The sequence below is a fragment of the Salvelinus alpinus genome, chromosome 37 (genome assembly GCF_045679555.1).
Source record: "Salvelinus alpinus chromosome 37, SLU_Salpinus.1, whole genome shotgun sequence".
In the NCBI taxonomy this organism is placed as follows: domain Eukaryota; kingdom Metazoa; phylum Chordata; class Actinopteri; order Salmoniformes; family Salmonidae; genus Salvelinus; species Salvelinus alpinus.
In genome coordinates, this window is record NC_092122.1 from 16,602,911 (window position 1) to 16,617,228 (window position 14,318).

The following is a 14,318-nucleotide window of genomic DNA, read 5'->3' on the forward strand; positions in this document are numbered from 1 at the left end:
AATGTTAGCTCTCCGTGTACATTTAAGGGCCAGCCGTGCTGCTCTGTTCTGGGCCAATTGTAATTTGCCTATGGCCCTCTTTGTGGCACTTGACTATATGACTGGACAGTAGTCAGGTATGACCAAACTAGGTCCTGTAGGACTTGTTTTGTTGATAGTGGTGTCAAGAAAGCAGAGCAGCGCTTTAATACGGACAGACCTCTTCCCATTTTAGCTACTGTTGCATCAATATGTTTTGACCATGACAGTTTACCCTCCTGGGTTACACCAAGCAGTTTAGTCTCCTCAACTTGCTAAATTTCAACATTATTCATTACAAGATTTAGTTGAGGTTTAGAGTTCAGTGAATGATTGTTATTACATCAATATTTGCGCATAAAGACGTTTCCACAGCCTTTTCTCACGTAATTAAATTTAAAGTCATAAAAAGATTCCACTATGTCGAACTAACAAATTATCTCTCAACATTTATAAAATTGTATTGAAACTTCTTGTTTCTATCACAGCTGTTGTGATTTTCTTTCTTCAAAGGGTGGATGGAAACATGGTTAATGAGGCCATTTGCATAGTTCGGTCCATTGAGTTGTGCTTTTATTTATTTCAGCAAGGCAGAGTAAAGATGTGTCTTATACATATTTGGCTGTTCAAATCCAATCAACAGCACTACTTCAACATCATGTCTAGAATAAGGTTGTGTCCTCCTGTCACCTCATATTCATCATTTGATCTCAAATTGCTGGAGTAATACTTCACTGTCCATACACTTGTGGACTTATGATTCTGGACTATATATCTAATTCATGCAACATTTGAAAAATTCATAATTTCCCACCACAATATTTAGACAATGTAATATTCTCTCCTGAAATTGTGTTTTTGTGCAGTTTATTCATCAAAATAGAGGGGGTTCAGTTCTTTGTCTCAGGAGTTGCCATCACTTTCCCAACATACGGTGGGCTCCCTGCAAAAGCACACCAAAATCAGCTGGTCTGCAAAATAGAACTGACACAAAGACCTGACAATGTGTGGGGTTATCTTTTACTTTATTTTGACAATAATTACATGATGTACATAGTGTTTCATTGAAACAAGAGTGTAACACTGGTGGGCGATGCCCTCTTTGCTCCTGAGGTCAAGAGATGGCTCACATACTCTCTAACCAAGACACGTGCATAAAGCATGTGAGAACAGGTTATCAGGGTCACAAATAGAACTGTGTTACACAAAGACCACTGCCACTATGCTTTGGTAGGTTCCACTTTAAACATGGTCTTTCAGAATTACAGCAAGTGGAAGAGGGAAAACTCTCACTATGGTTCCAGAAATGAAATTTAACAGCTCCATTAATCATAGGGGGGTAAATTGATAAAGACCAAATTCACCAGCTATTTTTATAGTTTTTAGTGAAATGCCAATAGAAGGTTAAACAAAACATAGCATATATACAGTAGTTCAACTCATAGATATATATATATACATATATGTACAATATATAAATATAGTAAAATAGATAAAATTACATTGATTTCATGTTCTTCCATAAATAATCGCAGGACAATAACAGTTTGGATGATGTGTGAGGTTAACATTGGAAGCAGTGAGCCGCTCGCCTCGTGTTTGTGACGAGGTGACAAGCCAACATTACACTATCCTTATCAATCTTTTTTTTTTTTTTGTACCTACGGTTATGTTTAATAAGGAGAAGCTGCCAACCGTTAGAAAAACACTGACATTTTGACAGATACACTGAGCAGCTCACACGACATTCCTCCGCCTTCCCTCAGTTCTGCATGGAAGCTATTATGTAACGTTGATGTGACGTTTGGTTATGTGTGGTCTCAAAACCGCCATAATACAAACTATTTTTGCAAGTTAAACAGGTACATTACAACCACGCATGTGGTCAAATTCAATAATTTCTTTCGTAAAGAAAAAAGTGTAACGTCCCCCTCCCCTTAGCATCCGGGGGATTTGACAGGGAGCATGCCCCATCTACAAGCAGTAGTGTCATCGCTGTGCTAGATTTGAACAAGGTCTTCAATACATTATAATGCGTAATACATTTCTTTTAAAAGAGATTTCTCCTAAGAGATATTTTGTAACTTCCAGTGTGGGGTTTTGAGAAGGCAGGTTTCATTGATTCATACTAAGCATTTTACAAGTTAAGCCGACACCACTAGCTAGGTCACACAGCCTTGGTACAAATACTGATAAGCGGTCTAGTAGTCCGTGAACATACAATTTCCTCACAAGTGTGCTGAACATTAAGTGCTTTTTAAATATATAAACACATATTACAAATACCTTTTTTGCCAATGTTTTAAAAAAATAAGAAGTTGAACACTAAATTATTCACCTCGAGTAGAGTCTGCTGTCACGTTCTTCACCTCTAATGAGTTCTGGGATTCCAGGATGTCCGCGGTTGCGTGCGGCCCTGGTTGAGAAAAGTTGTCGCTGTGCCCAAAAAGCTGAGCTCACACGCAGTACCTGAATATGAGCTGCATTGGAACTCTACAACTACACAATCCCTGTTTGAGGCACCATCAAAATTTTCAACTGTACCAGAATTACAAAAAAAGAGAAAAAGTCCAAAACGGGAAACAAAACAAAGAAAGCACAACGAAAGGAAAAAAGAAAATCACCACCTGTGTGGCTTAACTGCATACTGTACAAAGTTCAGTACATTCTCATTGGAATGGTATAGTCTCTTGCTTAGAGTTCAAAGCCGAACATGTTGTATGTGAGGTCATTTTCTTCTTCTTGGGTAGCAGTCTTAGCGGTCAGATGTTTAGCGGCTGAGCTGCGGATGGTGTGGTGCCCCCCCTGGTGGATGAGGTATCCTAGTGTCCGTCGGCGGCTTGTGAGGCGTTGCTGATCCAGTCAAGGGTGATGAGGGTCAAGCTGCCGATCATGACGAAGAAACCACTGCACAGGAAGATGGATGCCTGGAGAGAGAGGGAGGACAAGACGGTCGGGCTTAGCACAACAAACACAACAAGGCTTTCTTCTCCACTCTATGATTGATGCTCCTTGCCAGGAGTCACAGACCACAACACCCACAAACACATCAATTGCATGGATAAAAATGAGCGGGATGGTTTCTTACCCCGATTTTCTGCACAGACTTCATGGGCTCCTTCTTGACCAGTTTAATATAGAAGGCCGAGGGCAGGATGAAGATCAACATGGCTGCCGCAGATGCACCTGAGGAGGAAGATGACAGGCTCAGTGGGGATGTTCACCTCTTTTCTTTCTCTATTATAATTTCTAGATTCTGTGAACTACACCTGACCAACTGAACACATTCACTCACCGATGAAGCCAAAGATGTCTCTGATGGAGGGGACGAAGATGACCAGACAGTTTGTGCTGGCCAGCAGAACCATGGTGATGATGGTGTGGCGGATCCAGCTGAACTCCTTGGAGGCACACAGCAGCTGGTTGACCGACGTGCGGATCTACGACAGACAGAGACGGGGGACCAAGGTCAACATGGTGGCAATACCGAACTTGACAATGCTCACAAGTTTTGGATGGATGGATAGAAGGACAGCTGGATGGACAGAGAGACAAGCTGCCAGCCAGACAGATAGATGTGGGGCTTACGGGAAACAGCACCACAGGGACAGTCAGGGTGACAGCTGTCAGCACGGCCAGACGAACGATGAGTAGGATCACGTCAGACTTGTAGACCTTGGAGTAGGTGTGCAGAAGTTCGGACTCCACATGCACTGTAAAGCCAATCCAATATGGTCATTTAATTTATGCTTGGTTCCTTCTCACTTATAAAGCCACATATTCAATTCACTTCCACACCTTTCAAATATTCAGATATCCAGACACAGGGCCCATGTATGACCAACTGGGTATCGAACCCTGGTCAGCAATGCTCTATAATAACCCCTACGGTAACATTCACTCATTTTGCTGTATTATTGGTGTTCGTTCAGAAATGTCTTTGTAACCTGCCTGTTACTTGTCCAGCCAAATCAAACGGAGATTGGGAGATCAATTGGAATACAGCTAAGATTATTCAAGGTTGTGCGTAACTTTCACACCCTCGTTCATTCATTTTCATCATGTCATGTCGTCCTGGCTAACTAGGGCCATTGCGTAGCCATACATTTAGGGAAGTCTGGAACATGGCTGGACACCTGCTGCGATGTCCTTGCCATAACAAATATACAGGATCATTGGTGTATTGGACAGCTGATTCTGTGTCTTGTTTTCTCACGGGGGACAGTACTTGCATAACAACTGGTTGTATGAGCCCGAAACGGACTGTTTCCTTCTCAAACTAGTTTTGTATCCGACTGTTAAAAAATGGATGAATACGTTTCTAAGGGGGGAGGGGTGGCTCACCGTTGAAGGTCAGATATCCGAAGAGAGCAGCCAGCAGGTACATGATGAACATGGCCAGGAAAGACATGTTGGCCACGCCCTGCATCTTTCTACGGGAACGACTGGGAAAGAAGAGGAGGTTTAGACAACACAGAACCACTGTTCTTTTCTCTGTAGTACTACAGATATAAACTGTGTGTGTGTGTGTGTGTGATTGTGCACTTCTATGTGGCAGCTGGGTAAACAGCGATAGACTCACTCTTTAAGCTCCTCGTACATGGGCAGGACGGCGGGGTGGCAGACAAAGGCGAACGTCAGGATAGGAACAGCATACACAGTCTGAAGGAGAGCGTTAGACAAGAACGTTAGGCATTTGACACATGCACACAGACACAAACAAAACTAATACAGGTACGAAAACACTTGGACATCCATTAAGTAGTTCTCTTTCTATTTATCGATTTTTACCATTCAACATATCTGTCCATTTCTCACCTGAGAGTTGAAGACAAAGTATTTGGGTGTGCAGACGTCCTCATTGTAGACGACGGTGGTGGTGTTGAGGAAGCCCACCGTGTTGTTCAGGACCTTGCTAACCGTCTCGTTCAGTATCACATCCATGTTAGGAATGAAAGGGCACGGGATCTGGAACTTCTTATAGATCACCTGGAAAAGAAACCAAGCCCATTTAGACTCCCATACAAAAGGTACAGAGTACTGGCTACATACATTGCTAATTGGCAATATAATAACTATTACAGATGAAAACTCATTACTTTTAGAAAGCAACGTACAATAGAGGGGATAGGTCATTTGAAATGCTTGCTTATGGTCCGGCTAGTGTGAGCAGGTCAGAATTGTAAACCAATTTGTCACAGTTATTCAGGTGTTCTATCTTAATTTGACCAGTTTCTCACTGCAGGAAAATAGTCCTGCAGCGACAGGAATTTTGAATTTTTGTATGGATTATAATTCATGGCAATGTGGTTGATACATTTTAGTTAGGATAAATCAAGATTGACAGTATTAAAATGGAAATTACAAACTTTAGAAGCCGCTTTAAACCTTAAATACACTATAATTTGCATTTCCTACTGTGGAGGAAGATTATCTTCGACAACAGAGTGATAAAATTAAGATATCATATCTGTAGGTGAGCCATTCACTACAATAACCTGAACTGTAAAGACCACAACAGCGGAGTAGTTTAGGATGTTGACTCACCACAATCAGGAAGAACACCATGCAAAGCAGGGAGAAACCACTTGTGTAACCAAGGTAACCTGAAGTAAGGTAACAGAGAGAGAAAAAAACTATTGAGTACTTCATATACTGTGGAAATGTAAGATAGTAAATATACTAACTGTGTAATATCCCTGTTATAACATATATTAAAACCATATTACAATGAATAAGAATGTAATCTTCTAAGGCAATATATTAACTTTATCAGTCAAAAAGGAATCTAATGTAAACAAACTGTTCTGGCCTCTATTACACACATACGTTGCCACAGTGCGTCACCATCCCCTGCCCTTTCCCAACATTTTACACAAGTGCTGCATTTCACAACACACGTACACACACACACACACAAAGTAAAGTGCCACACTCTGTATTGTGTCTTACCAAGGTTCCTGAGAAGTGAGAGTGGCAGGATGATGACAACTGACACCAAGATCACAAGATAGTCCCCGTTCGCATACCACTCTCTGGAACGCACAGGAGAGACAAGAAGATGTCATACACTGTACACACATATCACCACACAGTTTCATATAATAACACACAGTTACACCCACACACACTTACACACATTCATATCCCAGCATTTATCTAGCTTTTGTGAAAAAATATGACCTATATCAAAACTATTGTAGCGTTCGTTTCTCGTTTGACTGTTGTTGTAAAATACAAACAAGGCAAAATGTCTGCAATACACACAGAAATAGCAGCCTGCACTTAGGGTGGTCTAGCTACATGCTGGCAACACTACATGAATGTTTGATGGGCCAGTTGGTTGGTCTGAATGAGCTCATCCAGAGGTCTGTCTCTGTGCAGCACTAGCTCTTCTAAAAGGACCCTTTGAACGGCCGCCGACAACACACCGTCCCACCTCCCTCTTCTCTCTCTCTGCCGAGAGGGACAAAGAGGCCTCTTCACATCTTCCCAGCACAGCACTCAAAAACAACCCACCGCCATTTTGAATGACACCAAAGTCACTACTTCACCTCGAGGGTCGACCTCTCAAAATCAACCATGGGCCATTTGTCAAACCAAAGTAACAGCAGACTAAAGGACACACACACACACCAACGGACACACAGAATCTAGAGACAAAGCTGCTTACCCGTTGTTAGCTCCCACGAAGGCTTGGATAACGATCGGCAGCTCGTACTTCACAATGTAGAGGTAGCTGGACATGGCTGCAAAGGTAAAAGCAAAGTCACGGTTAGTCAAAGTCATATTGTGAATCAGCGACTTCGCATCAAAACATGCCTGTATTTTGTTCCAAAACAGACATCTCTGAGACATAAATGGTTCTAGTAGCACTAACTAAGGATGAATAGGCCTGTTGGTTCGCAGAAGGGATGTTTGTTCCATTGGAAAGTCTAGTACCCTTATTTTGTTTTATTGTAAACATTTACAGAACCATTTGGTTTATGGGAAAGGGGCTGCTCTTCCTTTTCTATGTGTGACATCACTGACATTTAGACTTTGGACTTTTTTCCACATAGTCAACTCCTAGTGGATCAATGAGACTGTCTCCCCGACTTTGATCTGTCTTCCTGAATGACCACTGAAGTGCCCTTTGTTCTCACCTCCGATGTTCTGCATGGTGATGGAGATGGATGCAGCCAGTTTCCCGGGCATGCCGAAGGCCTTGTAACCCAGCTGTTCATAGACCAGCGACCCTCCTTCATTGGCTGTCTTTAGGAGCAAGTGCACAGAGTACAGGGAGAAGATGGACACAGCCACCAGGAGAATTCTGTGGAGAGAAGAGGAACATTGTATCACGAGTAAGGTACGGAACCAGGCCAAAGGACTGCTATTGCCCGCAAGACTGGTAAGGACTATTATCGACTGGAATTAACCACACGGACACCCTGTAACCCGGTTGACTACTGATAAGTGCACATTGGATATAAGTGCAAGCTTTGTTTCCATTCGGTGCATTTCACCAGTCCCAATTCAAACACATTATTTTGACTTGATCTCCCGATGGTTCCATCTGAACGTGGAGACAAACCACGCCAAAGGTCAACGCAAGGCTAAAATTCACATGGAAAATGTGTTTTGACCATCGCAAGGACACATCTCATGTTGACCATGATGATGCTGGGGAAGTAACATAAAAGCGACCTTCTCTACTGTACTGTAGCACCCAAACACAGGGATCAATAGGTTCTGTCTGTGAGCTGATCTGCAAAGACCTTGTCATGGGGACAGTTTTGATGCAACACAGCTATGCACAATCCAGATAGAGGGATGTGATTGGACAATGGGCTCCAGGTTAGGATATTCTATCTAGCAGCCAAGCCGTGCAGAGCTAACACTGTCTCACTGTATTAATAGTAGCAATTGTGCACTGAGAAAAATGATCTCTAAGCGATATAAGCTATGGTCACGTTATGAAGGCCTTGTGCAAATCATTTCACTCACACACACAACTTCAGAACCACAACACAGTGGTATAGAGACGATTACTCGACTCAGCTACTTGTCACCATTTACACTTCTGCCCATAATAGTTTAGTCTACATTTTATCACGTCATATGCACTTCACCGACTCACCAAATATACCTTGGATGACCCTAAGGTAATTGTTTTCACTCTGTAAATACTGAATCTACCCAGCGGTGAAGTGTTTGCAAGTCCCATGGTGTGGAAACCTTTTGCAAACAAAGATTTTTTTTAAACGGAGGCCTTTGTGAAAATACAGAAAAGATTTTATACCCTGAAGATGGTATGTTGGCGGAAATGCATAAGCCAAATCAATAAAGTGTTTTGCATTGAGTGCTTAGGTTTTTTTTCAGTATGGTATATATATTTTACAGAATTTCTCCTATTTCACAACGCTACACAAATAATCAAAGGTATTATATTCATAATTCATATTCATAAGCTGTTGGAGCAAGTGGCCCTTCAGACTGGCTACCCACTGGGCACAGAAGTCATTTCTACGTCTAGTTTTGATTTCAATTTGGTTGATTTGTCAACTAACGTGAATCCAACGTGAAATCAAAAAAGAATGTAATGTCATTGGATTTAGGTTAAACGTTGGTTGAAATTATTGTAATGAGTGTAATGGAGAGAAGAAGAGTCCACTGGAATGGCAGGGGGGGCTCCATTCATGATCTCACGCGAGGCCCGTTTCCCGTACCTTACACTTTATATAACTCTTGCCCCAATGCAGAAAGATTAGCGCTGTTAAGCGGCTTCCCCACGGCTTCCAGTGACTGGCCCAAATGAAAGGCCCTGATGCTAGTGCGCCACACACCCAACCCCAGCGCTCACACTCGTACGCCCACTGTTTGTAAACACCGGCCTGCGTGGCTACTAGCAACCGTGCCCTGCGGTAGCATAAGCTTTGATCTCTGTAGGCTGTCTCACCAGCTTACCCTAACTCCCTTCAGGGTTATCCAATGCCCTGTCTTAGACAAGGACACATCTCTAGTAGACTGTGGATAAATGCTGTGCTCAGGTTGTATGTACAGTATCTATGCCTCACATTGGTAGATATTGAGGTGTGACCTTGTTGTGCTCTACCTGGTGGTATATCACACTGCTAAGTTTAGAATGTGCTGTATTGCCTCTGATATGACGGAGTGCATTCAGACTCAGAGAGTTCCACAAACTATCTTCCACACTAGCAACATACAGTGATATTCTATATTGCATTCTATTCAATGTGATGTTGACTTCCATTTTAGTTATTTAGCGGATGCTGTTATCCAAAAGCAACTCACAGGAGCAATTAGGGTTAAGTGTCTTGCTCAAGAGCACACCGACAGATTTTTCACCCAAGGGATTTAAACAAGAACACTTTGGGTTATTGGCACAACCCGCTTAACCGCTAGGCTACCTGCCGCTCCTAATTCTTACTACCTACTTCCCAGATTCATAAAGCTGAGCCCCATTTCAATTGCGGATGTGTATTTTCATTCCAATTATTTATATATACACTAGTTGACTGACAGGGGGTGCTGTTTTGAAGCCACTGCGCCTTCATCTTGGCACCCTCCCACCATTGTAAAAAATATTTTGGAAGCTATCAAATAAAATACACATATTAATGTGTACATTTGTTTTTGCCACATTTATTGAGTTAACAGACACCTAAATGCATAATTGAAAGTATATTATTTGAGCTAAACATAAAAAAAGCACAAAAAATATATATACAATGTTTTTCCTTAAAGTAGAATTTTTTAGAAAGTACTAATGTTACTGTCCCCACTACAACAACAAAATACTTAAATACATGTAATTTTGTCCTTGATCATTTGTATTGAAATACTGTAGAATTCCATTCATTCCTATGGAGGACTACGCCTTCTGGGGACTGCCAATATGGCCGACCGGTGGCTTCAAAGCCTCTCATTGGCCAATACATAGCATCAGCAATACTGAGATATATCATTGGTGTTAACCTCTTTAAAACAGACACCACTAGCTCTTCGTCACACCTTGCAAGCTGCAGACATTGTCATTGGATGACACAGTGTGAACATTCTGATTGACCCCGCAGTACAGTTTACAGTTTTTATATATACAGCCCTTTTTACATCAGCAGCTGTCACTAAGTGCTTATACAGAAACCCAGCCTAAAACCTCAAACAGCAAGCAATGCAGATGTAGAAATAATCTGCAATTGATTTCATTGAAACCCAAGTCTGACACTGGCATACAGGAACACAAGAACAGTACTCACACAAAGAGTGCAATGCCAGTGTTGGCCATGGCATAGGAAAGACCAAGGATGCCACTGCCCATAATAGCGTTGCCCAGGTTGAAGACTGACATCCCAAAAGAGGCGGTGCCTGGATGCTGTTGAGAATAAAGTCAAATATACTCAGTAAGAAAAAACCCTCAAATAAAAACATAGTAAACCATAAGTCTCAAATTGGTAGCCTATATGTTATCAGGACAGCACTTACATAATCCGTTTCATACTTCTTCTTGTCCAGGTGGTAGTCTGGAAGGAAGTTTTGACTCTCCGCATCCATATCGGGATATTGACTGGAAATCAAACATGCAGAAAACATTTATTTAATGGACTAATCCCATTCCAATTCAGCCTTTAAAACAAACATAATACAAGTTCTACTTAAATAAGCAAGTTGATGACATTTCTGCAGTTAGAAACACAGGCATAGGTCTACTGCAGAGCATCTTCAGACCCAGCAGGCTGCAGTGCCTCACCTGTCAATAGGAACCTTCTTGGTTGGACAGGAACTGTATTCATGACTATTGGAACTGACACTGCTATCCTCATCAGGGGAAATGCTGAAGCGACTCATCTCTGTCTTTGCAGTGGCCTGTTTCATGCTGTAAAATAAACAAACGGAAAACAGTGAAGCAATTTGTGTTAATTTGTTAACTTCTTGCCTGCGCCATTCCCACTCTCTTTTTTTATTGTACCGTGAGTTCTACCCGGGACGTTGAATAATCAATATTGGAAAGGGAGAGACTAGGCTACTCATTGCGCTGCAGCTACCTCATAAATCTGAAGTCATGTGACCAGACGAAGGGGGGTTGACTCATCCCAGGAGCCAGTGGAAAAATACCAGCCGCCCGGCATCCGCGTCTATCCACATCAGCGCAGCGTCACATACCCAATATGAATGACAAAAGCATTGCGCAAGCCTTTTCATCCCCAATTTCAACGTGTTAATAAATAAGAAGAATTGCCATTATAATCGGCCAATATATGTAACTAACAAATCCCGTTTATTCAAACAGAATGTGAGATCGTGTTATTGGTTTAGGGTTTTAAATGATAGAGCACAGCCTAATCTTAAACATTTTAGACATGGGACTGTTAAATAATTCGATTTTGGGCTCCATTTAATAAGATTTCTTCCATGACTGACTGATGGAAACAAAGGCACGTGCTTGTCTATTATGGGCTGGCACCATTTTGCGCAGAGCTGTAGTCCTATATCTGTCTTAGATATCCTCAGCTGTAGCTTACAGGCATTCATTTGGGTTGCATAATTTATTGGACGTTGATGTCTCTTATTTACAAATATCCCAAATAAGTGAAAAGAATCAACCATCAAATCCATTACATTCCTTCCTTGGTTACCGCCCCGACATTCCTCTGGAAAGAATGTAGCCCACTAGCCTACAGCATCAGTGCTATTTATTTATATCCTTGCGAGTCTGGCCCATTGCGCTGTGTAGCCTAGGCCTATAGCATAGCATCATAAATATTATAAAGAATATATAAATAAAAAGCTATAACCTAATACATTTTATCTTTGCGCCTAACTGATCTTGGCTTATTGACTAGGGAAATAACATGCAAGAGATTATATACATCGGCCCGCCATTTCAATACACAATAGGCTAATTATTTCACCCATTTTCCAATAGAATAGACTTAATTATTAACAATAGAGAATACATACATTTACTAGGCCTATAGAATTGTAAATTACAATTTATAGCTAGAGAATTACAAGATAATTAGCCTACACCAGGTAACCCAGCATATTTCCTGGTAGACAGTAAAAGATGCGCCGCAGACAGAATCTTACCTTTGAGAAGACGAATAAAATCCCTATGAAAAAGTGGCGATCCTTAGCAATTTTAATTTAAACAATTCCTTCACCGTTGAATGTCTCCAATATTCTACTAAACACTATTTATCCTTGAGGTTTTAAATTCCCAAGTATCAGTAACAATAAATGTACTTCAGATACAATGAAATTGTCTCAATTAAATAGGAAAATAACTTACAATGTGGATACACTTGTATAATAATAGCTTAAAAGCTCAATTTTAAAATGTTTTATAAATCAAATTGCCAATGATGTGATGCGCAACTAGAATTTACGTCGTTCTAAACGAGGAGGGGTTTGTCTGCACCTTTATATCTATCCAGCATTGCATCAGCTCGAGGAGGAAGGGGAGTGGCTTTTTGCCTTGGCGACAGGCATAGACTTTACACACACCAGAATGAATGACGCGGTTTGTGTACAAATACACAGTCCAGTGAAGAGAGTGGTTCAGAATGCCCTTCACAATGTGCATTCAGTTATCTTGATTTCTGCTCATTGAAAAAGTTTAAGTCAAATTATGATCATGTATTTGGATCACTGTGTCCTCGTTAGTTTTTCTCTGTGTGTTGCACTGAGCATACAATAAATAGCCTAGCCAATAGTCTATACTTTAAACTATAGCCCATAATAGTCTAGGCCTACATTCCTTTGGCTTAAATATCCCGATAATTAGGCCATGGCTCCTTTTCTGGACAGTTTTTTATTTGGTTCCCGGACATGAAATTGACAAGACGATGAACTGATGAGAAAGCACAAGATTGGGTGTCAGTAGAATTTAAAATGCGACTAAAGCTTCAAAGAAGACCTCCCAGTATCAAGAAGATTAACGTACGCAAACGAATCATGTGACGACGGTTCAGTGAGCGCGCCAGGAATCCGTGTCATCCCAATCCGTTTGTCATGAAGTGACTCCCTCGCATCGGCTTTAGGTTCACACTCTGCTCCTTTGCGAGTGTAAGCAAAGCGTTGGTCCTCTCACCCATGTTGTTAAAGTTATGTTTACACACTCTTTCTAAACAAACTAAGCTGCCCCTTACTTCACACACAGGCTCTGTCTCTGTTATGGTTATCTGTGTCACACGCACAAGGACACGCGCGCACACACACACACACACACACACACACACCATACATGTTAGGCTATTACACACGTATTAGGCTATCACTTTATTATTGTCCGTAGCAGGGTCAACGTTTCTCAGTATGCTACACATTTTTTGATGGATTCAGCTGGGGTGTCTGACATTGAGGGGAAATCACACAGTTTCGTAACAGAGAGGGGTTCATAACCCCTTTTCATTCATTATGCAACCATATTAGCAGCAGTCTTTATGTCGAGCCTTCGGGTCTTTACTTTGGCTTCATGAACTTGTGACTCAAATACAAATGAACCCATGGCACTGTTAGAAAATAAGGATCTCTGAGAACAAGTTTGCAGATGAACAAAGTTAATGTTGTTTGGTGGTTTTAGACCAGTTTGACCTCAGTGGTTAGGGTTAGTTGCTGATTCAGGAGATATTACTGTAAAGGGCCCACTAGTCATACCTACAACGTCCACTATTCGTGCCATATTCATTTCTATGTGATAGCAGAACAGTATACAATGCAAAACATACAAACCCTGTGTAGGTATGAACAGCCTCCCAGCCTATAGACCAAAACGTAGCAACACACACACACACACACACACACACACACACACACACACACACACACACACACACACACACACACACACACACACACACACACACACACACACACACACACACACACACACACACACACACACACACACACACACACACACACACACACACACACACACACACACAAGTTAGTTTGTGTATAGGTCTGTGGGAGCCATTGTTTGGGGCTTTAGAGTGACCTTGCCAAACTAAGACGGATAAGGAAAGTGGAGCAGGGCCTGGATTTGGGCCGATTCCCCAGCCTCGCCATGGCCCCATGCTACATTAACACATAATTTAAGCTGACGCGTCCAGACACAGGCCGTGGGGCAGGCACCTCAAGAGTGGAAATGATCATAAATTAACGTAACTTTTGACTGATACACAAGAGTGTGAAGTCTAAATGTTGTCAATGTCTGTCTATGGATTTTGATGGAATGCACCCAATTATATATTTCTATAGGACACTGTAGTTTAAATTATCATTTGGTTTGTCAC

The 14,318-nt window shown here is 41.6% G+C and overlaps 1 protein-coding gene across 1 annotated transcript; it reads right to left on the reverse strand.

Annotated features, from left to right (window-relative positions):
- Window positions 1-1,024: 1,024 nt before the first annotated feature.
- Window positions 1,025-12,248, reverse strand: LOC139566040 (sodium-coupled neutral amino acid symporter 2-like). The gene is made up of 15 exons (XM_071386880.1): window positions 12,109-12,248; window positions 10,769-10,894; window positions 10,504-10,585; window positions 10,278-10,393; window positions 7,164-7,330; window positions 6,692-6,767; window positions 5,971-6,053; window positions 5,566-5,624; window positions 4,837-5,007; window positions 4,601-4,680; window positions 4,363-4,463; window positions 3,607-3,731; window positions 3,314-3,458; window positions 3,107-3,204; window positions 1,025-2,945 (listed from the first exon to the last, which is right to left on the reverse strand). Exons 2-15 carry the CDS (start codon window positions 10,891-10,893, stop codon window positions 2,841-2,843), a joined length of 1,533 nt encoding a protein of 510 aa, XP_071242981.1. The 5' UTR covers window position 10,894; window positions 12,109-12,248; the 3' UTR covers window positions 1,025-2,840.
- Window positions 12,249-14,318: the final 2,070 nt, after the last annotated feature.

What these genes read in the sequence shown, in the direction of transcription:
- LOC139566040 (XM_071386880.1), bottom strand. Translation starts at nt 10,893, where the DNA reads ATGAAACAGGCCACTGCAAAGACAGAGATGAGTCGCTTCAGCATTTCC. An exon ending in ACTTTGTCTTCAACTCTCAG is followed by an intron (nt 4,681 to 4,836) that starts GTGAGAAATGGA and finishes GCTCTCCTTCAG; the next exon opens with ACTGTGTATGCTGTTCCTAT. An exon ending in AGACATCTTTGGCTTCATCG is followed by an intron (nt 3,205 to 3,313) that starts GTGAGTGAATGT and finishes CTTCCTCCTCAG; the next exon opens with GTGCATCTGCGGCAGCCATG.